The 25,950-nt window shown below is 41.0% G+C and overlaps 1 protein-coding gene across 5 annotated transcripts; it reads left to right on the top strand.

The window, feature by feature from the left end:
* The first annotated feature begins 704 nt into the window (after positions 1-704).
* Positions 705-25,554, top strand: znf618 (zinc finger protein 618). Of its 5 annotated transcripts, none has more exons than XM_028974469.1 (15): positions 705-1,259; positions 3,758-3,847; positions 9,728-9,959; positions 10,205-10,282; positions 12,332-12,376; positions 12,613-12,702; positions 13,400-13,471; positions 13,669-13,758; positions 14,033-14,125; positions 16,724-16,804; positions 18,445-18,522; positions 20,323-20,364; positions 20,598-20,675; positions 21,373-21,486; positions 22,102-25,554. In XM_028974469.1, the coding sequence occupies exons 3-15, from the start codon at positions 9,761-9,763 to the stop codon at positions 23,673-23,675; spliced, it is 2,634 nt and encodes an 877-aa protein (XP_028830302.1). In that variant the 5' UTR covers positions 705-1,259; positions 3,758-3,847; positions 9,728-9,760; the 3' UTR covers positions 23,676-25,554. The 5 variants fall into 5 exon arrangements, with proteins under 5 accessions (XP_028830302.1, XP_028830301.1, XP_028830305.1 ...); XM_028974468.1 differs by having other exon boundaries at positions 12,332-12,415; XM_028974472.1 differs by lacking the exon at positions 16,724-16,804 and having other exon boundaries at positions 12,332-12,415.
* Positions 25,555-25,950: the final 396 nt, after the last annotated feature.

Raw genomic sequence — 25,950 nt, 5'->3', positions numbered from 1 at the left:
CATTTCATGTTCTTATTCTTGGATACAGAAAATGGTAGTGTATATCTGTTTTATTACTTCTATTGGTGCTGGTCATTTTAGAATAGAAAGTAATAAAATTAAAGCTGCCCAATTTTGAGGGTTCCGTCCCTAACAGATGTTACCTGTTATCCAGATGTAACCCAAATTTATGATAAAGCTTGATTTTAACCTGATGATGGCGGAATTTTGCAGGTCATTGAGACATTTAAATGATGAGATCAGAATTTACGGCGGGAGGGGGGATGAAGATAAAGTAGTCCACAAAAAGTAAAATAAAATAAATCACAAAGCAGCATTTACAATTTCTAATTCGTGGAAACATCATTTTTATCCACAGAGCACTGATTATTTCAGAAATTTCAATTTCTATTGCGCCTTTGAAAAAAAAAAAAAAAAAAAGCTGGCCAACCATTACTGTCAGGGAGTTCAGAAGGTTGAAATTCAGAATTTCGTTTTGAATAAGTTCGACCCGACAATCGTGAGTTACTATCACGCAGTAACATTTAAACACTGAAAAGGTATTTTGGTAGATTTTCAGCACACATAAGTTCACAAACTTCACCACACATTTTTTTTTCTTTTGCCAGAGGAAGTTTTATTTGATCAAACACAGTCGCCATTACTCGTGCATCATTACTAGTATTCACTCGCTGCTGTGTTTTCTTTCGATTTGCGACGTGAAGCACGGTGTAGAAATACGGAAACGCACCGGTCTTGAGAAAATGCTAATGCGTTAACACGGGGCTGCAGCGGGCTGTTGCTGTCGGGCTGCTCCAGCCTAAAAACGTGCGCCTCGCTCCCGCTCCCGCTCCCTGCGCAACTTCACGGTCGTTCGGCCGCCGGAGCGCCGACTCCGTAATGTCTGATGCATCGGCGTTACATGTCGGGCGCCGCGAATTCGGGAGCCGCGCTCGCATGATGGCGGACGAGCGTTTCCACCGCGCAGACCGCATCCTGCGCCCCGCCGGCGGGGAGGCTGCGCCCGTGTGAGCCGACCGAGCGGCCCCGCCGGTCCAGCCGGGAGCGGAGCAGCCTTCCGGGGGCACGAACGCCACGTCGGAAAGCCTTCGCTGACAGAATTCCCGATTCCAAATCGTTCTTTTTTTTTCTTTCTCTTCTTCATTTCCCTTTTTTTTTCTGGGCCGTCTACGAAAAAAAAAAAAAAAAAAAAGCTCAAAGGAGGAGGTGCCGAGATATTCAGCAACCGTAAACCCGCATGAGCCGCATCGTATCTGGAGGTAACGCAAACCTTTACGCTACTTCGCTTTTTTTCCCCTTTCTTTACAAATTCTAACAATTCGCCTTAGTTGTCTTGCGCGCTAATTAAGCGGCTTCGTTTTTTTTTTAATTTTATTTTCTTTTTTTTCCCCATTCGGACAGAAAGAGGCGCAGGTCTGCACTTCGTCGCCAGCGTGCAGCAATGCAAATGCTAATCTGTTGATTTTTTTTTTTTCTCTTTTTCTAAAGCCGTTCTCGAAATAAAAGTTTTCAGCGAGGCGTCGCCCGTTTTTTTTTCCCATCAACTGTCCGACTGTCGAGTTTTAATCCCACGCGAGCGGCGTGGTGGCCGCGAAGGCGAGTGGACGGATCGGGCGAAATATTCGCGACAGAAAAGCACGAAGGGGGCTGAAGATTCTGAAAACACAAAAAAAAGCAGCCATGTTTAGAGAATTTCCGTCCCCCTCCCGCGTCCGAATTTCCCCGCCGTTCGCCTTGCGGCGCATTTCGTCGCGACCATTTCGTCGTCCGTGTCGGCAAATTGCATTTATTTCTGCAGGCCGCCTGGGCGGAAAGGTTTTTCATTTGGACGACGATCATTATTTTTCCCGACAATTTATTTGCCGAGTGTGTGTAAAAACGTTTGGTTTTGGCGCCACCTGTCGGTAAATATTTTTCAAAATTAAGAAATTGCAATTAATTTGATTGTACATTTTAAATTCAGCATTTCAAGCTGTTTTAAATGCAAGCACGTGCTTTGAAAAGACGACGACAATACGGTGCTTTTTGATTTCTTGATGAACGAAATATGTTTTATATGGATGTCCATATAAAACAGGAAAATATATATATATATTACATTTAGACCTTAAAAAAGGTTGATGCATGCAGATTGTTTTCTTGTACAGCATTACAATTTTATCTGAGATAGAATTTCTGCGATGTCTGTATATTTTTCAACTCAGGGTAGTAATAACTGCTGCATTATGCTCATTTGTCACTGGTGTACACAGCCATGTACTCTACCTGTTCTAATCATGTATGAACTACAAATATATATATATACACACACACACACACCTTTACAGGTTCTCGTTTTTCTTTTTAAATAGATTTATTGGAAAAACAAGCACAATGGGTGCCTCACCCATCAAAATATGTAGACTGCATTAAACTGTAATAAAGCCATACTAGCAGGAATGGAATGCTAATCCATATTTTTTTCTTTGGAGGCGATTATCATTATGCATTAAAATGTATTTTTGAAGCGAGAAGACGCAGAGCCTCCGTTGAGCTTGGATCTTAAACATAAAAAAACTACTGACCAAACAGAAAGCACGCACTGTGGGGAAAATGCTCTTTGTGGCTGTCAGCAGATTCGGAGAACAGAAAAACAATCATAGCTGATTTGAGTTGTTTACATTAATCTTCTGGACACAAAGCAATTTCCCGTCTCTCTTTTGTTTTCAGTCAGCAACCCGATCTGGCGAGGCCAGTTGTAATTTTGAAGCTGACCTTTACGTTTGCTCGAATTTCAAAAGGTTGGTTTCGAATTTGTGCTGGCTCCGTTAAATATGGGTTTGAACTTTGACCTTTTGTCAGAATTCAATGCCGTCAATGAAGTTTGGCTTGGCGAATGCTACAGCAAATCATTTAATCGATTAAGGTCTGACCAGCATGATTTAAAATAATGTTGCACAGTGATGGCTTTTAGAATTAATTGTATTTTTCAGCACATTAAGCATTTGATTGCAAAGATGAACTGGCAGGATTTAGTGTTTTTGCAGAAAAAAACCCACAAAGCAATACATTTCCTGTATTTGTATATTCAATATTAATTTTGGTGCAGTTAAGGGAAATTTAAAATGGCTGCAGCCTTGTGAGAAAAAAAAAAAAAAAAAAAAATATATATATATATATATATATATATATATATATATATATATATATATATATATAATTATTTTTTTTTTTTTTTTTTTAATGGTGAATAAATGCATGATATGCCAGAAGCCAATACAGGCTTCATTTAAATGTGATTGGAATCGGGTGATTTAGGTTTTACTACTTAAAAATATTGTAACAAATGCTGATCACCCCAATTCAGATTCTGCAAAAGAAAAAAAAAAGTATGGTGACTGTCCCTGGTGGGCGGGAGCGGTTGGGGTGGGGTACTGAAACCTCATCGCCAAAAATACAACATTCTCCTCTACGGCATTGTTTCTGTTTAAAAGAAATCAAGTTTGACCCGAGTCTTTCTTAAGGTGGTTTTTATAAGACGTGTTTTTATTTCTTTTATACACACAGATGTAACGGAAATCTTGCCCGATAGCTGTGCTGAAACACGGGCACAAATCCGCTGGAGAACGCGTTTAATAAGGTCCAGTTTTAATTAGAAATTTTCTACCGTCCCTCCCCCAGAGCACATTTCATGGGCGGCCATTTCTCTCGGTAACTCTTAGCTTGTGCAATATGAAACCAAAGGCAAATTTTAATCTTTCAAATCTCCTATTTTCAGGTCATATTCTGGCTGCCAAGATCCAGGAGGAGGAAGTGAGGGCAGGAAGACTACGACTACATTTTCTCTGCATATCCTGAGCACCCAGAGGTGGGTTTCTTTTTCTCATATGTTGGGTTTCTTTACCTATCTGAGACTTAACTGCGTTCGTATTGGAAAATTTCAGTTTTCACACCCCAGCCCCTTCTCTCTGTAACATGATACAACTACGAGGATTATGATTTATTATTTATTACTAAAAAAAAAAATATTTTATTTTTGATGCTATGCATAAGGTGCAATGCTGATCAAAATCTACCATATTTTTCACTCCTTTCTTTTTTCTTGCCTGCGCCATTTCAAAAGTTTAGCACACAGATTGGCTTTCTGCTGTGTGTGTGTGTGTGTGTGTGTGTGTGTCTGTTTAATGAATCCATACATCACAATGGTGCAGGTTTTCTGTCTCTGTCTCAGACTGCAGTGCATTTTTGATTTTCATCAGAAATTTAATCTTGCTGCATTCAAGGGCTTAGCAGCAGGCCGGATGCCACCCTGAATTTCTAATTTTAGGCTGCTCTTTCAGGATTTATTTTTGTATAATTTAAGTCTGCTTTTCAATATCTCCAGTTATTAAATTTTAATTCACTGCATTAGCATATAAATTGAAAAGGTTTTATGGAGTTTGCCGCATGTTCGGATGGAATTTCTAAGACTTGACATTTCTGTTTTCATGCCACCCGAGTTAATGGGGAAATTTTTTTTCTCCTCCTCCTCCAGTATATTTATGGATGATTGCTTTCTGAAATTGTCAGTGACAATCATGGCGATTTTTATTGCATATGGAAGATGAGCAGTGTGTTGCCAATTGCAGGGAATAGGAAGCACTTGGTTTTGGTTAAATCCCGGGGCATTTTCTTTTTTATTTCCTCTGCTGAAAATGATTGCATGGCTTTTTTCTATCTAGAATATATTCAGTTTGCTTTGGAACATTGGCTTTTCATTCATCCAAATGGCCGATAATATACATTTGATGAAATGGTTTGTACGTGAATTGGGTATCACCTGTTTTTGGAGTGTTAGGGTACTGATGACCCCTCACCTTGTTTGTAGGGTGCAGTTTTTTATACATATTTCTTTTTCTTTAGCTGGCAGTTAAAATTAAGCAAGGCATTTTCAAAGTTTGGCATGATTTATCCCCCTGCATAAACTCACTGCATAATTTGCCCCCCTGAGACATAACAGGCGAGCATATCATTAGCATTTTAGCTAAGGAAAAATGCTCCACTCTGCTAAGACCTTTTAAAGGAGACCTTGAGTTACCCTCTTTTCAGTCGTCGTCCCCCCCCCTTTAAAATCGAGGGTTTTCTTACAATTTGAACTGCACTTGTTATAATAATGGGCAATGATGAGAAATTTTGGGAAACATTTGGGAGTCGATGGATTTCACACAACCATTTAAATCAAGCAGTCGGAAAAGCATTGGTGCAGATTTTGGAGTGTTTTTTTTTTGTTGACAGTACATGTCAGTTTTGATGGTGGCCAGATGCTGCATGTGGTCTGCAGTTGTTCTGATGATTATCTGGCAAATATGTTTTTGACCTTGTGGTGCAGTCTGCATTTTTCTTTTCTAATATTGAGTGTTTTTGTTTCACAAGAATGGGTAATTGCATATGCAAATGGGCACAGATAAGACATACTATGTGACTATAAATACACTCATCATTAATTATATACTATGTTATCATTTAGCCATTAGATGTATGAAATTCTGTGTAACCTAGTGTTGAATTCTGAAAACCTCACCAGGGTGCCCCAGTGTCTGGAAACTGGAACGTAACATTTAATATCACGTTATTAATAGATTTTTGGGAGTCTGCGTGCAAGGGTGGGAGTTCTGTGTCATCAAGTGTGAACTTTCCCTGCTCTGAAAGATTTGTGGAAGAATAACAACAACTTTGGAGAGATGGGTAAAGTGTGTTGACTCTCTTTATTCAATAACAGCATCACAACATTACATGATTGCAAGTCATTTGCAAAGAGAAACGTGACTGGTTGTTTGAGGCCGTCTTGGATGATTAGCACACACTGCTCTCACAATTTGTTGGAAATTCAGACCAAGCACATAACTTGATCTTATAAATATTACGTATTTATGCTCAAGTAGCTCTAAAGCCAAGTAGCTCTCTGTCTCTTTCACTCTCTCTCTTTCTCTATCTATCTATCTATCTATCTATCTAGCTATCTAGCTATCTATTATAATATATATTTTTAATATATAATTATCAATGACATATACATGTGTGATATATATGAGGCCATTAAGGCATCTATAATTTTATGTCATTGTATATGTCATTGATAATTGATAATTACAACAGTAATTTACCCTTAAAGCATAGATTTTTTTTGTTGTTTGCTGCAGCATACAGGACGCATCAGCCCTTTTCTTCTTTTCACCTTTTGTATATGTTAGCATTTTAATGAATTAGATTTTCCTCGCTGTAAGCATAGCTGGCTCATTATATCAGCAGAAGCAGACATGCTGCACAGACAGTCATTTCAGGGTGTCAGAGTTGCACAGAGGAGCAGAGTATGGACTGGAGTTCCCTTCACACTGCTGGTTTAGTGTGGCATGGAATCAAGTTCAAGTTCGCTTTTATTTTTAACAGTAGTAACCTGAACTGTTGTGTGTCCCTGTTGAGCAAATCAGTTTTAATATTTATTCAAGGCTGTGTTATTAAATATAAATCCCTTAGCAACATCATTCAGGAAGCAGCTGGTCACATGATGTTGCAATCATAAACAATGTAATAAACTGGAAGGTGCTACGTTCTTTGAGAATAAAAGGCACAAGGCACACATGTACCGTGCATCCGTAAAGTATTCACAGCGTATCACTTTTTCCACATTTTTGTTACGTTACAGCCTTATTCCAAAATGGATTACATACATTTTTTTCTTCTAAATTCTACACACAACACCCCATCATGACATTTAAATGTTTACTTGCGGGTTTGACAAATTTATTAAAGATCAATAAACTGATTTTCGCAGCCAGTGGGGCAGTGGTGGCCTAGCGGTTAAGGAAGCAGCCCCGTAATCAGAAGGTTGCTGGTTCGAATCCCGATCCGCCAAGGTGCCACTGAGCAAAGCAGCGTCCCCACACACTGCTCCCCTGGCGCCTGTCATGGCTGCCCACTGCTCACTCAGGGTGATGGGTTAAATGCAGAGGACAAATTTCACTGTGTGCACCGTGTGCTGTGCTGCTGTGTATCACACGTGACAATCACTTCACTTTAAAACCTTTGCCATGAAGCAAACTTGAGCCTGGTACGGCTTTTTAAAAGCTTGAACCCAACATTATTGTGGCAGCGGATGCCAGCCAACATGAAAGTGAAGTGAAAGTGAAGTGATTGTCACACGTGATACACAGCAGCACATCACACAGTGCACACAGTGAAATTTGTCCTCTGCATTTAACCCATCACCCTGAGTGAGCAGTGGGCAGCCATGACAGGCGCCTGGGGAGCAGTGTGTGGGGACGGTGCTTTGCTCAGTGGCACCTCAGTGGTAACTTGGCAGATCGGGATTCGAACCAGCAACCTTCTGATTACGGGGCCGCTTCCTTAACCGCTAGGCCACCACTGCCCCTGCTTTGCATGTGACGAGTTTGTGAATAATTTTTCATAGTCAAAGTCCCCACACCTTAGACTCTCTTAATCACCAGAAGCCAGCCTCCATTTTTTTGCACTAATCGAAGTGCATCACCTGACCGTGCGAGCCCCAGTAAAATGATAGAAATGAAATGCTGAAAAAGCATGTTGCCTACAAGAAAACATATTATTCAGTTTGACGCCCTCAGGTAAACATTGTGGGGTGTTGTGTGTACAATCTAAAACTAGCATGTCTATAGTATGTTACAGTATGTATAGTAACACTGTCGGTTAAGCTTTTCAAGTTGTCAAATTTTGTTTAACAATTTTATGGTGAATTTGACTGAATTTGACTATGGTGAATTTGACTGAAAAACAAAAACAAAAAAAAAAACAATAATAAAATGAAGTCATGGAAATTCTTATGTAAAAATGTGTAAGAACCCTGCCTTTAAGTGTCATGCCCAGGGTCAAATTGGGAATAAGTGAGGATTGAACATGTGATCCAGGGTTCTAGATTAACGGTTTCCTTTTTTAAGTGCACCAGCACAAACGTTAGATGCACCAAATTTTTTATTGCATCGCATTTAACTGTGCAGTTTTACAAGTTCGTTCTTTTTCCCTTCTTTCTCAACTGCTGTCCATATAATCAATATTGACTTGTAAACTATTAACTAACAATCTGGTTCAAAGTTCTTTATTTGAAGCACAATTCTACAAGAAAGATAACGTACTGAAAATGTGTTTGCTCAAAGTGCTTCACTGAACTGCATGATAAATGAAAAAAAAAAAATTAAATTAAAAGTGTAGGTCTTTTAAGGGCTTGAACTTGATTATCATCTCGGCTTGATGTTCTGTTGCTGAAAGACAGCGGGGAGAGGGAGGACACTGTGATGTGTTTTATAGGTGCATTGTACTTTTTATTTGGACTCATGCGGTAAATGAGCGGTCGTGTGTTGCATTTTGTTTAGTGCGAAAATGGATGCTGGCAATAAAAAAATGCATAAATTACTCAAAATGCTTGTTGGTACAGTCATATTGGTCTGCATCCACCACCACAATAACGTGTACTTCACGAGCTGTACTTGTCAGAGTCTACTTAAACCTCTAATCCATGGCTACATCCACTCTGTCTATCTAGCGGTCCAGGCTGAAGGGTCCATCGTCAGGTTATTCATTTTAATTATCATCAGAGAGATGTGAAAATTCTGAGGCTAGCATCTGGCAATTGTTTTGAAAAATTGTGTTGCATTTGCAACCAAATTGGTCGCACTATAGGGCCGTGTTATGTGACATTACTTCTAGGCTGCTACCACTAACAAGTATAAAATTAAGAAAATTGCTTGTTTTTTTTTTTGTCAGCCATTATGTGGTGTAGCAGTCAGGGCTCAAGGGTCTGACCAATTTGGTTGCACATGCAACCTAATTTCTCAATGGTGCCACTAAAAAAAAAAAAATTCTGAGGTGCAACCAGCTGTTCAGGGGAAATAAAAGTCTCTTTAACTCTGAAAGTCTATATCGTATGGCCCGTATCATTTTTCATGGTCAAAGTTTTTTTTCCCCCACACCTCAAACTTTGCTTTCATAATTGCCAGAAGCTAGCCTCCGTTTTATTGCCTCAGTTTCCATTCGAGCGTTATTAGAAACGCATGCCTGATTTACCGCGCAAGCGGTAATTTAATGCAGAAAAAGCATAATGCATCAATAAAACACATAACATGCAGTGATAAATGTACTGCCCAAGTGTCCTCTCTTCCCACTGCCTATCAGAAACAGGCAGCAGCATACTGATGATGATCAAGCTGAGATGATGCTCAAGTTCAAGCCCTTAAAACACTTTCACTTTTAGATTTTTTATTTTTATTTTATTGAATTCATCTTGCATTAATTTCAGCTCAGGGAAGAACCTTAAGCACCAACACATTTTCAGAAAGTTGCCTTTCTTATAGAATTGGGCTTAAAATAAAGAATTTTAAATTAGCCAGATTGTTATTTAACCATTTACAAGTCTTGGTGTTCCAAGAAACAGTGCAACCAGGGTAAAAAATTGTTATCGCTGCAGAACTCTGTTTAATGGGTCCTGATCACTTGTGCCTAATAAGCAGAAGCTGAGCGTGATCAGGACCCACTAATCAGGTGCACCAGCACCCACTGTGTGAGCCCACAGGCCCCTGGCCATCACACTGTAACTGAATATGGTTCTATAACAATGCTGTTTTTAATAATGGGGCTTCCTTACACAGTCACCATCCTGTATGAAACTACAGGATGTCCACATCGCCATATTGACAATAAAAACCTAATAAATTTGACTCTTTTTCTTCTTTCTTATCTACAGCTGCAGCAGCTCTGGCTAAGTGCAGCCAGAGTCATGAGCGCTCAGGAGGTCCCCAACCCAGGCCTGGATCAGGGGGAATCTGCCGTCAGCCAAGACACGCCTACCCCCTCGCCCTCTGCAGTGAAGACCGAGCCGGGCGCCACAACTGCCAGCAATGGCAAAGTGGGCGAGGACAGCGGGCCGGCTGAGATCTGTGTGGTTATCGGAGGTTCCCGCAATTCCCATGCACAAGGTACGTGCCGCCGTGTTTGCTTCTTTCTGACCACAGGGGTGCAGCATTTACTCTTAACCACGGCCTTGTTTCAAGTAGAGCAATGAGGAATAATTTCCGTTGAAGTATTTTTAGATTGAAGTTAAATTTCCCTTTGATAGGAATGAGCACTCTTGCTAAAGCTCTTGTTGGTTGGGTTGTGTGAACCAGTATAAATGGGACTCTAAAATAGAGACATGTATTCATGCACATTCTGTTCAACTCAGGCTCCTATGTTTGTGGAATTTGTGGGAAGAAATACAAGTACTACAACTGCTTTCAGACACATGTCCGTGCTCACAGAGGTAAGAGAGTGATGAGCTGGTACTGTCTGTGGGTTATGTCATGCCAGATCTCTGAATGAACAGCATGTCATGGATTCATTTTATTTTATTTCCTTAGTTTTACATTTTCCAACAATGTTTTTTTGTCTGTTCTAAAGGCATTATATGCCTTTTTTTAGTAAATGCTAGCTTTGATCCAGTATTGAAATATATGAGATGGTGAGGTAGCCATCATGGCCACCACAACAAGATGCTCATTTGTAGCATGTTTATCGAAGCCCCCAAAACAATTAGGAACTATTTTTTTCAAATCAAGTATTTGGTATATTTGTGGTCTTGAAACCTTGTACAGTGGCATTTTATATGGCAATACTATCTTTACTTTAAATGTTCCCTTCTGCGAAACTGTATAATTATAAGTGGCCTCCCATAATGATTTTCAACCTTGTGTTGGATAGTTCACACAATGGCAAACAGGTTTCTTTCACCTATTAGAATAATTAACATTAAAATCAGTAATAAGAAAAAGATCTCCCCCTACCCGCAGCAGTGTAGCATGAAATAGACATAATCCAGATACAGTTTTGACACATATCAGAAACAATTTATAAATAATGAAAAAAGAGGATCAGAAGCTTACATTTAGTTGAAACAAAATGAACGTGACAAAGGCTGTTCTTTAATGCAATTCTATATTTAAGACACCAAAACAGAGGTCTCGATGTTCTGATGTTCTGAACACTGCCTTAAAAAATATAGGTTACAAAATGCTTAAAAAAGACAACAGGAATTATGAAACAAATACATAATGTCAGGCTGTGTTGATCCATTTATTTATTAGTTGTTCTTTTTTCCTTTTTGAAATGATATTAAAGTGAATGGTCACTCACTCACTTTTCAGTAGCCACTGAAACCACAGTGGGGTTGCTGGCGTCATACTCCATCCTGGTGCCGTCCAGCCCACTGCTGGGCGCTCGTACCCCTCACTCAGACGCTCAGGGCGTTTTAGGCCTCAAACTGATTACTGATTATTAATCCTGTGGTACTCTCACTAGAGGCACATTGTGGTCCTCCTTAAAGAGACAAGCTTCCTGCTTAACACCCATCCCCCATCCTCCATCTTGTGGGTTGTGATCCCACACCAACGTTTTGGGCTGAGTCTGGCTGAGCTATGTGGGTCACCCAGCCACAAAGCTCACACCTCAGCCCACATTGCCAAGGGAGGCCTTACCATAAGTGTAAAGCTCTCGACAGCAGAGCTCCAAGGCCCACAAATGCCACTACCATGATAGGAAGATGGTCCATCCTGCAGTGTAGCACAAAACACAGTGTCCTGTACTCAAACCGTGTCTGTGGGCTCCATTTCTTTCAATCTAAGCTTTATTTTAGGCAAGTTATTTTGGGCCCTTTTGTCCCCATACTACGACGCCCATGGCTTATCAGGATGAGGAACTCAGTAATCCAGGAGAGCATTTGAGTTGAAAAGCTGCTACCCCACACGTCCCATTGGCTGGACACCCTGTATAAGACCCATAATCGCATCTTCTAACGCCCTGCACTGTCAACACCCATATGCCTCAGTACAACAAGTCATTAATGACATTATGATTTTGCAGCCAAATAATTTATGCTTGAATTATTTTTAAATGCTGCTAAGTCCTGTTAGCAGTTTTTAGGTGATCTGAACTGGTCAATATGCAATGTGCCATATTTAAGATTTTGAACCTGATAAAAATGATCTATACTTTATTATTTTGCAATAATGAAAATATTTTGGTTCTTATGGAAATCCATGACATCCTGTGGTCTCTGTGTTTCGTGTATTGGGATAAAATGCATGGAGGTTCTGTTTGCCTTGGATGCCAAGTTAAACTGTCCCATCACTTTGCATACATTAAGCACAGCATAGAGGGCCCGAAAAAAGGGTCAAAACTGTTCCCCTCATTGTAGAAACTGAATTTAGTTTTGATATTACGTTTCCCTTCCCCCCATTTTTTTTTCGCATAATGGAAGAAGTGCTTTTCTGTCATTTTGTGCAGTATTCGATTGCATATGTTTTGCATATTGCAGAGTCAGAAAGTGCTCCTGGAGAGGGTGGATCCCAGGGAATGAATAGTGAGTATCGGAGGACCCTAAGCATAATTCACAAAGCAGGCAAGGGCATTTTGGGTTTATTCAGACCTCAGCCTTTACTTCTACTACTGTTTTTAATTTACCCTTTAATCATTTCTGCTATTGCATTGTTTTACTGTAAGAAGAAAAAAAAACATACATGATATTTTGATTGAATTAATATTATATGACTGCTAGTGAGCATTGCAGGTGAAAATGTTATTCTTGTCTGAATGCAGATTCCTTCCGGTACACCTGCGATATTTGTGGGAAAAAGTACAAGTACTTCAGCTGCTTTCAGGAGCACAGAGACCTGCATGCGGTTGATGGTAAATGCCTCCTTCCTTTGCATATTACTTGCAAGTGTGTGTGTGTGTGTGTGTGTGTGTGTGTGTGGCTTTTTTATATTTCAAATTTCCTTTCAGTATTTATCAATCTCCTGCAGTGAAATTAGTATTGTAACTTACAAAATATATTTTTTTCACTCCAAAGTATGAGATCCACCATTTAATAGTATGGCGAAAACGTGAATTGATGACACACATATTGATTTATCCTGTACTGTCAATCAATGTAAAATGTAATACAAATCTTGCAAATCATCAGTCATGTTAAGGGTTTTCTCTTGCTTTAATAAACTCATCCTCTCAATTCGTGACATCGTCGCTGCGTTTTATTTTGAAGGCAGATCTCAGCACTTTTTTCCAGCAGCATTTGCACATTCTTGAGAAAAGTGCTGTCCTGTTAATAAGGGGTTGTAAGATATCTTAGGAGGCAGGAAACGCCTGGTGCAATATGCATTATGTAATTGTCATATGAACATCACATAGGTCTCTCTTATGACAGACAAAAACTTCAAAACAGGGTACCAAAAGGTCGGAATAGTAGGGATCCATAAAACAAGCTGCAAAAACCAGAATACTGAATAATCCAGAATGACCTGACAGCGGTGAGCATGTGGCTTCTTCTATTGGGAAGTGCAGGTGTATTCACTAATTAAAACTTTTTTTTTTTTTTTTTAACCAGACCCTTATGACCATATCATACCTCTGGAAGATAACAAGGAAGAGGTGGAGCAATTCCAGAAAATTGGACCAAGTATGTGCACTATTGTTGTCTGAAAAACAATCAGAATGAAACATTTTTTTTCTTTTTTATTAATAGTCTCCTCCTAAATGACATTTGTGATTATCGGTCATCCTAGCCTCCTTTTGCCAATGTTTTACATACAAACAGTGTTTTCAACTGGGTACAAAACAGTTGTCAAGTGTTTGTGTGTTTTGCTCTTCTGTCAGAAACTGGGAGTTATACGTGCGAGTTCTGTGGCAAACAGTATAAGTACTTCAACCCTTACCAGGAGCATGTGGCGCTGCACACACCTATTAGTAAGTCCCTCAGGGAAGGCAGTTGCTTTACAAAAGAATTAATATTGTCATTTTGTTGGTGGTCTGTTAGCATTTTCAACATTTTGTTATTTTGTTAGAGTGTGGGTTTGTGAAAACCCTGCCATTTAAACGTTAACTAAATGTTAAATTTGTGTATTGCTTTAACGTTTTCAATATGGAAGTGAAAAATCGACACTGATAAACAAAGTTCTGAAATGCCATTTCACTTTTTGACATGCAGTTTATTTATTTGTTTATTTATTTCCCCACACAGGTCATTCTTTTGACATGCAGTCACCTCGCGCACACCATCGCGGAAAAGATGCCAACAAATTAGTTTCCTCGAAATCTGAGCAGGGTCCATCTGGTAAGGTGTCTTATCTTCAGTGGAATCTCATTGACTTGAAAACATTTTTAATGGAGGGGCTAAACTTAAAATACCTATTAGTACATGGTCTTATACAGTATTGTGCAAAGTTTTAAGCACTAATTATCTGATTATCTTTTTATACACTGATCATCTGAAAACCAAACAATTTAGAATATTTTTATTATTTTTCACATAACATACACTGCTCAAAAAAATTAAGGGAACACTTAACCATCAGAATGTAACTCCCAACTTTAGGAAGCAACTCAATTCCACATGCTGTTGTGCAAATGGCTGATGTTTTGGTCGCTTTTGAATTCTGGCGGTGCTTTCACTCTAGTGGTAGCATGAGATGGAGTCTACAACCCACACAAGTGGCTCAGGTAGTGCAGCTCATCCAGGATGGAGCATCAATGCGAGCTGTGGCAAGCAGGTTTGCTGTCAGCGTAGTGTCGAGAGCATGGAGGTGCTACCAGGAGACAGGACAGTACACCAGGAGATGAGGAGGAGGTTGTAGGAGGGCAACAACCCAGCAGCAGGACCGCTACCTCCGCCTTAGTGCATGGAGGAACAAGCAGAGCACTGCCAGAGCCCTGCAAAATGGCCTCCAGCAGGCAAAATATGTGCATGTGTCTGCTCAAACAGTCAGAAACAGACTCCATGAGGGTGGTATGAGGGCCTGACATCCAAAGGTGGGGACAGACCAACACCATGCAGAGCGTTTGCCAGAGAACACCAAGATTGACAAATTTGCCATTGGTGCCCTGTGCTCTTCACAGATGAAAGCAGGTTCACACTGAGCACATGTGACAGACGCCTGTAGATGCCGTGGAGAACGTTCTGCTGCCTCTTCCAGCATGACCGGTTTGGCAGTGGGTCAGTAATGGTGTGGGGTGGCATTTCTTTGGGGTGCCGCACAGCCCTCCGTGTTCACGCCAGAGGTAGCCTGACTGCCATTAGGTACTGAGATGAGATCCTCAGATGCCTTGTGAGACCATATACTGGTGCGGTTGGCCCTGGGTTCCTCCTAATGCAAGACAATGCTAGACCTCAGCCTGTCAGCAGTTTCTACAAGATGAAGCATTGATGCTATGGACTGGCCCGGCCATTCCCCAGACCTGGGAAGGTCTGGGAAGAGATCTCTTAGGAGACCATCCGTCACCTCATCAGGAGCCTGCCCAGGCATTGTAGGGAGGTCATACAGGCATGTGGAGGCCACACACACAATACTAAGCCTCATTTTGACTTATTTTAAGGACATTACATCAGCCTGTAGTGTGTGTTTCCACTTTAATTTTGAGTGTGACTCCAAATCCAGACCTCCATGGGTTGATAAATTTGATTTTCCATCGATAATTTTTGTGGGATTTTGTTGTCAACACATTCAACTATGTAAAGAAGTATTTAATAAGAATAATTCATTATTTCAGATCTAGGATGTCTTATTTTTGTGTTCCCTTTATTTTTATAAGCATTTTAAACATTTTAACATTATGTGCAAAGGGGAAGACCCTTTTTTTTTTTTTTTCTAGCTTCAGTCTAAAACATCCTGGCTGTGGGGCTTTTTTTGTAACCCATGATATGATCATAGGGGTTTTTTCTCTGGTTTATATATCTAATGTAAAAAAAATATAGATTTCAAAATTCTAAAGCCAAAAAAACACAGTATGATAACACATTAAAAACTAATATATCCAATTGAATTTTCTTTCCATGATTTTGCGATTAAGTTATTTTTGTGAACCTACATGTTTTCAATCCAATTGCATAATTGTATCGCACATTTTGAGATTTGTCGCTTTGATCGCAAAAATCGTTAAATCCTGGAGGCACTGTAAAATTAAGTTAGATCAGTTTTCAGTTGTGTTCAATGAGCTCAACAGGCATTGTCTTAAAATTGGCATTTAAGCTTTTAGCAGGTACAAACTGAAACTGGAATGGAAATGTGTAGCTTTCTCCTAAAATAAATGATCCAAATCCAAGCTTTGGGCTGTAATCCTAAATGTGGGATTACAGAATCAAATATTAGTGTGCTGGAAGGGCTAATGTTTTTTCAGTCAGACTTCTGCTTTTGTGCTTATTAAGTTTTAATGTGCCTGTGAGCTGTACACTTGTCTTTCTTGCATCCTTCTAGATATTATACTAATATCAAGAATTTTGAGGGGAAATTTTTCTTTTGAGAAAAAATAACTGTACTGTTTGGATGATTTGTAAATGCTTTAAACAAGTTGCACAGTACTGTATATATTATTCTACAGTGTTTCCCATATATAGACCTCACAGCTGCTCCGGTATATGAACGACTGCATTTGTATGACCCATTTTAGAACAATCAACTATTAGTCAATTTCCCCTCACTCTACCCCTCCCAAACCTGTTTTGTTGTGATGGGTGTACCAGAAACCACACACATATAGCTATCTACCCTCACTCTACAGCTGCTGCACCTCATTTTGTGTAAATAGCTTGGGATTTTGAATTCTAATCGGTCTGTGAAGCTGCTGGCAGAATTTTGCAAGTTCAAGCAGCAGCCTATTCATAGAGCAAGAACTCCTCCATCATGTAAATGCTGTAAAACCAATGCATCATTTTCAGATTCCAAGCACCGAAAATCAGGATGGAACCCTGACTGGCTTGCACTCCCACAGTTCAATTGGCTCTACCTCACAGAGCATGGTACGAATGGCATTTGTAAGGCCATATTTGTACTAAAACTTATTTTGGTAAGAATTACTGTTGTTTGTTTGTGCTTTGGTCTGTAAGGGAATGTTTTGCAGGGTGTGCAGGCCTCCAGGAAAAAAAATGCCCCTCCAAATGGGCTCTCATAAAAGTTGGGTCTGTAGTATTTTGCAAGAATTATTTGGCTCTCCTCAAAGCATAGTCAAGCTGCAGTTGCATCAGGTATAGAATACTTAATGCATCACACATTTCTGGGTTCTAGTCCTATCATTATGTAGACCCAAATCACACAGAATAGATTATGAAAAGCTCATTGAAAGTAGAACAGCAATTTTGTCATTATGTGGCGGTAATGCAATTGATTTCCCTAGGTTGCCATCACACCTATACTACCAAGACATATTAATTTAATATTTATCCAGTGCATCACTGTACTGGTGGATTGCAAAGTTAGACTCCTGACTGGAACAGAACGTCATGTGTGCCCTAAAGCAGCATTTTCAGAAGTTTTCACCTTTCAATCCCTTGTTGACTTATAAGTAATCCAAGGCAGCCACAGTCCTTATAACAGAAGAAGGTTACTTCACTGTCTTCTTTTTTTAGGTTCTTTTGAGAGATTTTAATTGCACTGCAAACACATCAGAGAATGACTATATGTGTGTGGAATTTTATTATTTTTCCTATTTTGAGCAGTGGGTGGGAATTGTTGGGTTTATAGCCTGTGTTACACAAGTAAACAGGTACTCTAAATCCTCTCCAAGAAAACTATTCCTAACCCCCATGAACGGGATGTTTTAGACTTGCTGTGTTACAATTCAGTCGGCCTATTTCTATGGGAAACACTGTGTATAACGTTTGTGTGTGTGTAGACCATGTGCTAATGAACATTTAATTCAATTTGATTTCTGAAATTATTTTAATTCATATTTGTTATAGTTTACATTACAGTGTCATTTATATTAAAGTTTTATTTAATAAGCGATAGCACACATCATTAAACATGAAATTGCATCTCAACATAATTGCATGTTGAAAGATCCTTTTGATTTGTATTTTTTAAGGTAGTTTGCAAAAAAAACATGGTGATTGAAGAATCAGTGCTACAGTTGCACAGATTTTTCAATCACTATTTTTTAAGCATGACCTCATGTAAAATCCTCTACTTATTTCACCTTTTCAGAGTATGTCATTCGTATTGTTAGTTGAAATTCACACATACATTTTAGCAACAACACACAATATTTTCATGAATACAGAAGATGTTGAAATTGCAACATATTGGCCTGATAGAAGTCAACATCTCATGAGAAATAACTGAGCAATAAATATTATCAGTATGCTTGAGTCACCAGGCTTTATCTGTTTTATTCAATAACACAATATTTTTTTTGTGGATGTATGTTCTGAAAAGCAAGGCTATTTAAAACGCCACTGTGATTAAATAGGTCGTGCTGCTGCATGTTTTAGCAGTTGCTCTCAAATTTACTGTCTCTTAGTTTAACTCTTTGTGGTGTAAATTGCTCTGTCTCTGTTCTGCTACAGTTTCCAGGCAATTTTCCTGCAATGGGTAAAGTCGTCTTTTTTCATTTATTCGTTTATTTTATTCTTATTTGTCTATGTTCTCTGTTCTTGTCCAGAAAGCTCTTTTCGTCAGAAAGTGGAGAACAAAATCCAGCCCTCCTTGGTGGACAACAACAACTCCCAGAATTCAAGTGGTGAGTTGGGGGATTTTGTATTCATGGATTAAAGTTTTTCTGTTGCCATGACTGATTTCCATAAATCTGAGCGCACTGAAGGCCTTCACAGACCGAACCTGTCCATGGCTCGACTGCGCTCTGAATCCCATTGTTTTTGATGAGACGTGTGCCTGAAGAGAGCCTCTGCAAACTCTGCGGTCAAAGTTGAATATTGTTGAAGTTTGACCTCTGCGTGTTGTGACATATTAATGCGCTACCAATAGTCAAAGCATCGATGCGGCCAAGATGGATGAGAGATTGATTATAGCAGTGATTATTAGTCGTTTTTAGAGATTTAACCATATCTATGACAGGCCCCGGGCGCTGCTCACCAGGGGCAGACTTTAAAAATGACAATGACTTCACTTTCACTTCACTTATAATGTCAGTGTAGAAATAGCATGTGATACCTATAGACCTACGTTTCAGTTTGTTAACTTAAATAAAGAGATATAATTATAAAATGCATTATGTAGAGGGTTGTGAGGGTGGAGCACAGTAATGGTTGTTAACCATGATTACTTTTGAGCCCGCAACCCAGAGCATTTTGTGCAAAACAAAATTTTCCCGCTGTAATCTATGTGCATGTATTAGGATTGTCACGATACTTAAATTTCTGACTCTATACCGATACTATGGATGGTACTTGATACTATTTTCGATATAATATAGACACCCACAGTACATACATTAGTAAATAAATACATTTATAAATAGATTGAGTTCAGATGTTGGAGCTATTATAAGGAAAAGGGTCACTATAGGAAAAGGGACACGCAACAATCGATTACCCCCACTATCGTGCAGAACAACTGTACACAATCCATTGCAGAAAATTTTGAGGGTAAATGAACAGCATTCCTGTCGCACCTGTCTGCATGTTCAGTAACACAGTAGTAAAACCTATTACATTGGAGTGACACAAAGTCCTGCGATAGGTCAAAATTGCAAACATTTGACAAAAGTGCAAAATGCAAATGATTGGCAAAATTTGCATTAGTAGTGATCCAAACATCGAGAATATTTAACCCCCCCTTTATGTTTGCATCCACAAAGTTTTTTTCTTGACTCAATGACTCCTAAAAAAGATGTAAGGCTTATTTTACACAGAATGCAATATGAGGCAGTGGAGGCCTAGCTGTTAAGGAAGCAACCCCATTATCAAAAGGTTGCCGGTTCGAATCCCGATCCACCAATCTCCACACGCTGCTCCCCGGACGATGGACTTGAAAGACCAAGTATCATAAAAAATGGGACTAAATACCTTCCAGGCACTACAAAGGTTATTGACCGTAAAGACAACTGCCCTAGGATCAGCACACTGATGTGATTAACTTTTGTTTAATGTTTTTTAAGGAACATCACGTTTTAGGGGTCCACAAATGTGTCCAGCGTGAAGTATTTGAAACATTTTGTTCTAGCAGCTAGCTTTCATTTGCAAAAGGCAAATGTGCTTTTTGTATCGTTTGGAGGACTGTGTGTGTGTGTGTGTGTGTGTGTGTGTGTGTGTGTGTGTGTGTGTGTGTGTGTGTGTGTGTGTGTGTGTGCGTGCCTGCTGAGAGAATTCTGCTACAGATTTGAGATTACATGCAAAATTTTGTGTTGCTTGGCGACAGCCAGCACATGCTGCTTATATGGTCAACTGCAACTGTCTGTGATGTGTGGCATATAAGTGCAGTAGAATATGGATGTGTAATGTTTGACAGAAGATTGGTTAACAAAAGTTTCTATTTGTAACCAATATTAAAACTGAAATATGAATGTTGTTTTCTCCCACAGGTACTGCCAGTCCCCTGACAGGCACATTTCCATCAACAAAGAGTGAGTGAAGGCTTCCTCTCTGTTTCACTACTCCTATATATCCGAAATCATGGATCTTAAAATTAAAGCAACATTTCTCTAATATTATTGCACAAGCACTGACAGCACTTATATAAATGCCCATTTGATTTTTTTTAATGACAGTAGTAGCCATAAAATATTTTTTAAAGCTCATATGTATTTATTTTTGATTAATTGTTAACTAAGGACATTGGCCTTGTGTGTTAATCTAGAACCATACACATGCGGAGCCTGTGGCATTCAGTTCCAGTTTTATAACAACCTGCTGGAGCACATGCAGTCCCACGCTGGTGAGGGAGCTGCACACTGGTTACTGCACTTTTGTAGTGTATGCTTGTCAGTCTATATTTTCATTTACTGACTGGTAGATTACTGATTTACTGACAGATTCAACTTCAAAAATGTTTGGGTTGTGTACTTTCCATGGATGTCAGTAGTTTTTTTTTCTTCAAATAAGCAGTTTTTCACCAGCTTGAAGACTGCAGGATTTCACCAGTTTGAAAGAAAAGAATCTGTAGTTAATACATTAAAACCAGCCAAATCTTGTCAAAACTTTTATGTGAATTGTACAGTTATTACATGCATGCTTTAGTCATACCCTACAGTATTAGATGCACTGCATGGTGATATGTGTGCACAAGTTGTGATTTTTGACACTTCTAATCATTTTACGGGGCCTTTTTTCAGAACAGTCTTAATTAATCAAACATTTGTGCTTCCTTCACTTATAAAGTAAATTCATACCAATGTAGGTGTGTCAATGACTGGTAGTGTGTTAATCAGAAAATGTAAAAGTTTTAAAAGCTCTTTCGTTAAAAAATTCACAGAATTTTAGTACTTTAATTTGGGAGTTTATCTTTTATAAGGCATGTCTTATATTGTTTATTAATATTTTAAACATATGACTTTTTAAGCATTGGACAGGTATCTCTGGTATATCTTTTGTTTTAATGTCACATGCCGTCTTTCTCCTTAATGTTTCCTCAGCGGATAATGAGAATCACACTAAGGTGGAGTCACCAAAAGGCTGCTCTGCCCCTGTAGCTCAGGATCAGTTGTGGAAGTCACCCCCTCCTGCCCAGAAAAACCACATCCCCTTTCGTGAGTATCCACCCAATATTGCTATAATAAATGAATGACAAAAACAAATAGAGGCCCATTTGATAAAATGAAATGCTGCAGGTTGTCTAATATATGAAAAAAATCACCCCATTTACAGAAATAATGTACAAATGGAAATGTGTGATTCCAGAATCTACTTTCATTCAACAGTCTAATTAGAGATCATGGTGTGGTATTCTTTCATGAACAACAAGCACTTGCTGGCAGTGTGCAGTGATGTACATTGACATTATTTTGTAGATGGATGACACCATAAATTTGTGTTCATTTGATGGATTACTGAAGTGTGCAGAAAACCTAAACATCTTGGGACTGTTTGAGTTACTGAGTTGCCTAAGGTCAGGTCATGGGCTTCCTGCACGTCCACTCATGGTAGTGAATTCATTTCCCGTGCACCCGTGCTAGTCCAAGTACCGCTAGTGTCCCGTTCGCGCTAGTGTCTATTCGCCTGTTTCCGTCCAGTGTGTTACAGAAGGTCATGCGGTTTTGTGTAATTTTATTGGCCTTCATTTCATTCCTTTTGACAAGTTATAGAATGTCAGTGCAATTCAAAAGCAGCCTTTTCTGACTTTTCTTGCTCTCATTCATTTCCAGCTGAAAATAGGCTCTTGCCTGAGAAGGAGAGGCAACAAGTCGCGGAACGGTTGCTGAGGCTAATGTCTGCTGACCTGGGTCTACTGAGTGCACTCAACAGTAAAGACTTCTTGAAACTGGCACAGACGCTGGTGGACACGGGCGCGCGGCACGGTGCCTACAATCTGCGCGAGGCGCTGGGCGCCGACCTCAGCTCGCTGGCCCTGAAGCAGCTGCCCCGCATGTACAACCAGGTCAAGGTGAAGGTGACCTGCGCCCTGGGCTCCAACTCTTCACTGGGCATCGCGGTCACTTGCCACTCACAGACAGTGGGGCCGGATGCCTGCTACGTGCTGACCGCCTACCAGGTGGAAGGCTTCCGGCCCCGCCGCTACGTCCTGGGAGTGAAGGAGGCCGGGTTGAGAGAGGGGCCCGAGCAAGTGCACCACTGGGTGCAGAACGTGCTGTCGGAGTTTGTAATGTCGGAAATGCGCACGGTGTACGTTATGGAGGCCCGGCTTGCCACGCAGGCGTTCTGCGGCCGCGGCGGCCTGTGCCTGCGCTGTGCCGGCTGCTCCCTGGGTGGCGTGATCCAGGCCGTGCTGGGTCGTCGCAGCCTGCAGGCCAGGGGGCTCCACGAGCTGGGAGAACTGCTGGCGACCTGCAGGAACATCGCCAGCACCACCAACCTCCCGCGCGGAGGAGTGAGCGACAGCAGAGCGTCGGAGGAATTCCCAGCACCGACCTGCTGGGACACGTCGGCCGAGGCGCTGCTGCAGGTCCATGAGAACTTCGAGGCCATTTGCGAGGCGTACGGCCGGAGCAAGAGCACCGCACCCCTACTGCAGGGCCTTAACAAGCACTTGCTTGGCACCCTGGCAGGCCTGCTGGCCCCCCTGAGGCAGGCAGCGCTGGAGCTGAGCAGCGAACGGAGGGCCACGCTGCAGAACGTCCTGCCGGTCTACCTCCGCCTGGAGAAGCTCTTCACCGCCAAAGCCGGCGAGGCCGGTGCCGGCAGCAAGCTGTGCCACTACTTTCTGGAGGCGCTCAAGGAGAACTTCAAGGTGGAGCGCGCACACCAGGTGGCCATGGTCCTCGACCCCCAGCTAAAGCTGAGGCCCGTGCCGACCTACCAGCACGACGAGATCATGGGCAGGGTGTGCGAAATGGCCATCGGGATGGATATTGGAGAACGCGCGGGATCGGGCGGAGCGGCTGCGGTAGGAGTCGGTGCAAGGGGCGGCAGCGGAGGGGAGGACAGGGATGGCAACGGGTCCCCAGTGGCCAAGAGGAGCCGCCTGGATGGAGGTGGAATCGAGCGTCCAGAGGAGACCCAGGTCAGGAAGGAACTGTTCCAGTACTTTGCCGAACCGTTGTTCAACACCACATCAGACCTCTTCCATTACTGGAGCTCATCGGTGGACAAGTACCCCAAACTGGCACGCCTAGCACTGTGGCTGCTGGCAGTGCCTGCGGTCGGCATACGCAGCGAGTGCGTGAGTGTGTGCCAACAGAGCTTGGCCATGAAGAGGAAGAGGCAGGTCACGGGCGAGGAGATGAACAAACTGGTGTTCCTCAAGACCAACATGGCCTGAGCAACCAAATCACTTCATGACTGTTTCAGTCCATTAGAGACGCAAAGGCCAGGTTTACTGAAGAACGTAGCACGTTTCTGCAAAGTCCTGATCCAACACATGGAGTTTGGTTGATAGTGGCAATGTCCTTTGAGTAGCAAAAGCTTTGGTCAACCGAATTTCATTCTGTTTTGTACATGAAAGTATCTCTGGGCCGACTCCAAGTGCTTAATAACTATTTATATAATACTGTAAGCACATTTGCTGGGTGGGGCTTACATTGTGGGTGAGAGGGTATGTAGCTATGTAACTATTTTTAGATCATTGCTTCGTTCTTTGTCCGGTCTCTGCTCTCGGCTTGCATGTTGCAGCAGGTCCACTGTGCAGGACTTCAGTAAACCTGGCCTGGGCTTTCTTACTGTAGTTTCAGGAGGTTGATTTAAAGCTATACCTCACAGCTTATTATCTACGGTTGAAGAGCCTTGCTCCTCACTTCTGGTTCTTCTGCATAGTCTACTTACCTCCTCGGATTCAGTGTTCAACCCAGGTTCTTGTGGTTCTCCAAACCCAGGTTTTTCTCTCTTTTTCAGACGTTCTCCTTGGTGGTTTTACTTTCTTAACAGAAGCACCAATTGCATCAAACACACCAACCTATTGATTGGTTTGGGATCAATATTAAAACTATATATATAGTGTAAAATGATGGAGGCAAAATTTGAATTTCCAGCCCCATCTTTTCAGATAACAGCAGTGACGCCACAACATTTTTAAAATGCAACATATAGTACATCTGTAAAGTGTTCACAGCGCGCCACTTTGTCCACATTTGTTCAAATGGATTAAATGCATTTTTTTCCCCTCTGAACTCTACACACAACGCCCCATAACGACCACGTTAAAAAAAAAGTTTCCCAAAATGCATTCGATCCATGTTGGAGTAAGGCTGTAAGGTAAGCGATGCACTGTGAATACTTTCCGGATGCACTGTACCTGAAAGTGTTTGCTGCTTTTGGTGCTCGCTGCTCCTCGGCCTTGGTCTTCTTTGCTGTAACAGTCTAGCCTTTCCCTTCTTGTTTTACTTCCTCCTTTGGTATTTTGTTTAAATGACCGTTGTACAGGGATGGGCAAACTATGGCCCGTGGGCCACATCCGGCCTGTTGGCCTTTATTTGGTACCGAATTGTCCAAATAATTTCCCATAATTATAACTGCATTAGTGCCTGACGTTAGACCAGGTTTTTACACTGGCTTGCGTGGTAAATATTGGGGCATGTGTGGCAAGCAGTCAAAGCCAATAATCTCCACATTCATGTGTTTTTATAGGTTACAACAGAACAGCCTAAAAGACACTGTTTTTAAGCCGCTTAATAATAAACTGGCATCCGCGTGAAAGCGGTGTTCTGAACTGTGCCGTCCTCGGTAATGCCTTTTTTCGGTAAAGAGCGAGGTTGAGGCCATGTTTTCTTGTATTCTCATGATCTCAGTCCTGTGCACTTCACAACAAATAAAGTTGAACTGTCAGGACTGAATCAGTAACGCAGAAAGTCAGACCACACCCGTCAAGGACAGATCTCCTACGCTGCCAATGATGCACCCAGCTGCTACAATACTCCTGTTTCGAAGTGGTCGCCTGAACAAAGGGATACACTTCTTTTATTCTCATTAACAATCCAGCAATTAGTCAATAACATGAAAAATGATTGGCTTATTGTTTCAGCACTTAACACCTTTGCCGACGTTCACTAGGTGGCACATGCGTAATATGTGATTTAAAGAGGCTGTATTTCATACATGCATTTTCATTCCTTTGTACTACTAGATATAAAGTTAAAGTGAAGTGATTGTCACATGTGCAGCACAGCACACGGTGCACACAGTGAAATTTGTCCTCTGCATTTAACCTAGCCATGACAGACGCCCGGGGAGCAGCGTGTGGGGACGGTGCTTTGCTCAGTGGCACCTTCTGATTACGGGGCCGCTTCCTTAACCGCTAGGCCACCGCTGCACAGAAACATATCAAATCATTAAACATGCACACTTCAAATACAGTAAAATGCACATATCTCAAACATCTCAAACAAGTACAAAAGGACTATTACTTGGGTGCAGTTGTTTGCAGTGCAAGAGATTTGTTCATAAATAATGCTTTTTAATGTTTATGTCTGATATGTATGCATGTCCCAAATGTCAAATAATAAAAGTCAATGTGGCCCCGGATATAAAAAGTTTGCCCACCCCTTCCATAGCACACAACTGAAGTGTGTGGAATCCTGTTGAAAGGACAGACCTGCTGAAGT

Source organism: Denticeps clupeoides, chromosome 3, assembly GCF_900700375.1.
Source record: "Denticeps clupeoides chromosome 3, fDenClu1.1, whole genome shotgun sequence".
Taxonomy (NCBI): domain Eukaryota; kingdom Metazoa; phylum Chordata; class Actinopteri; order Clupeiformes; family Denticipitidae; genus Denticeps; species Denticeps clupeoides.
This window is presented reverse-complemented; position numbering and strand designations above follow the sequence as displayed.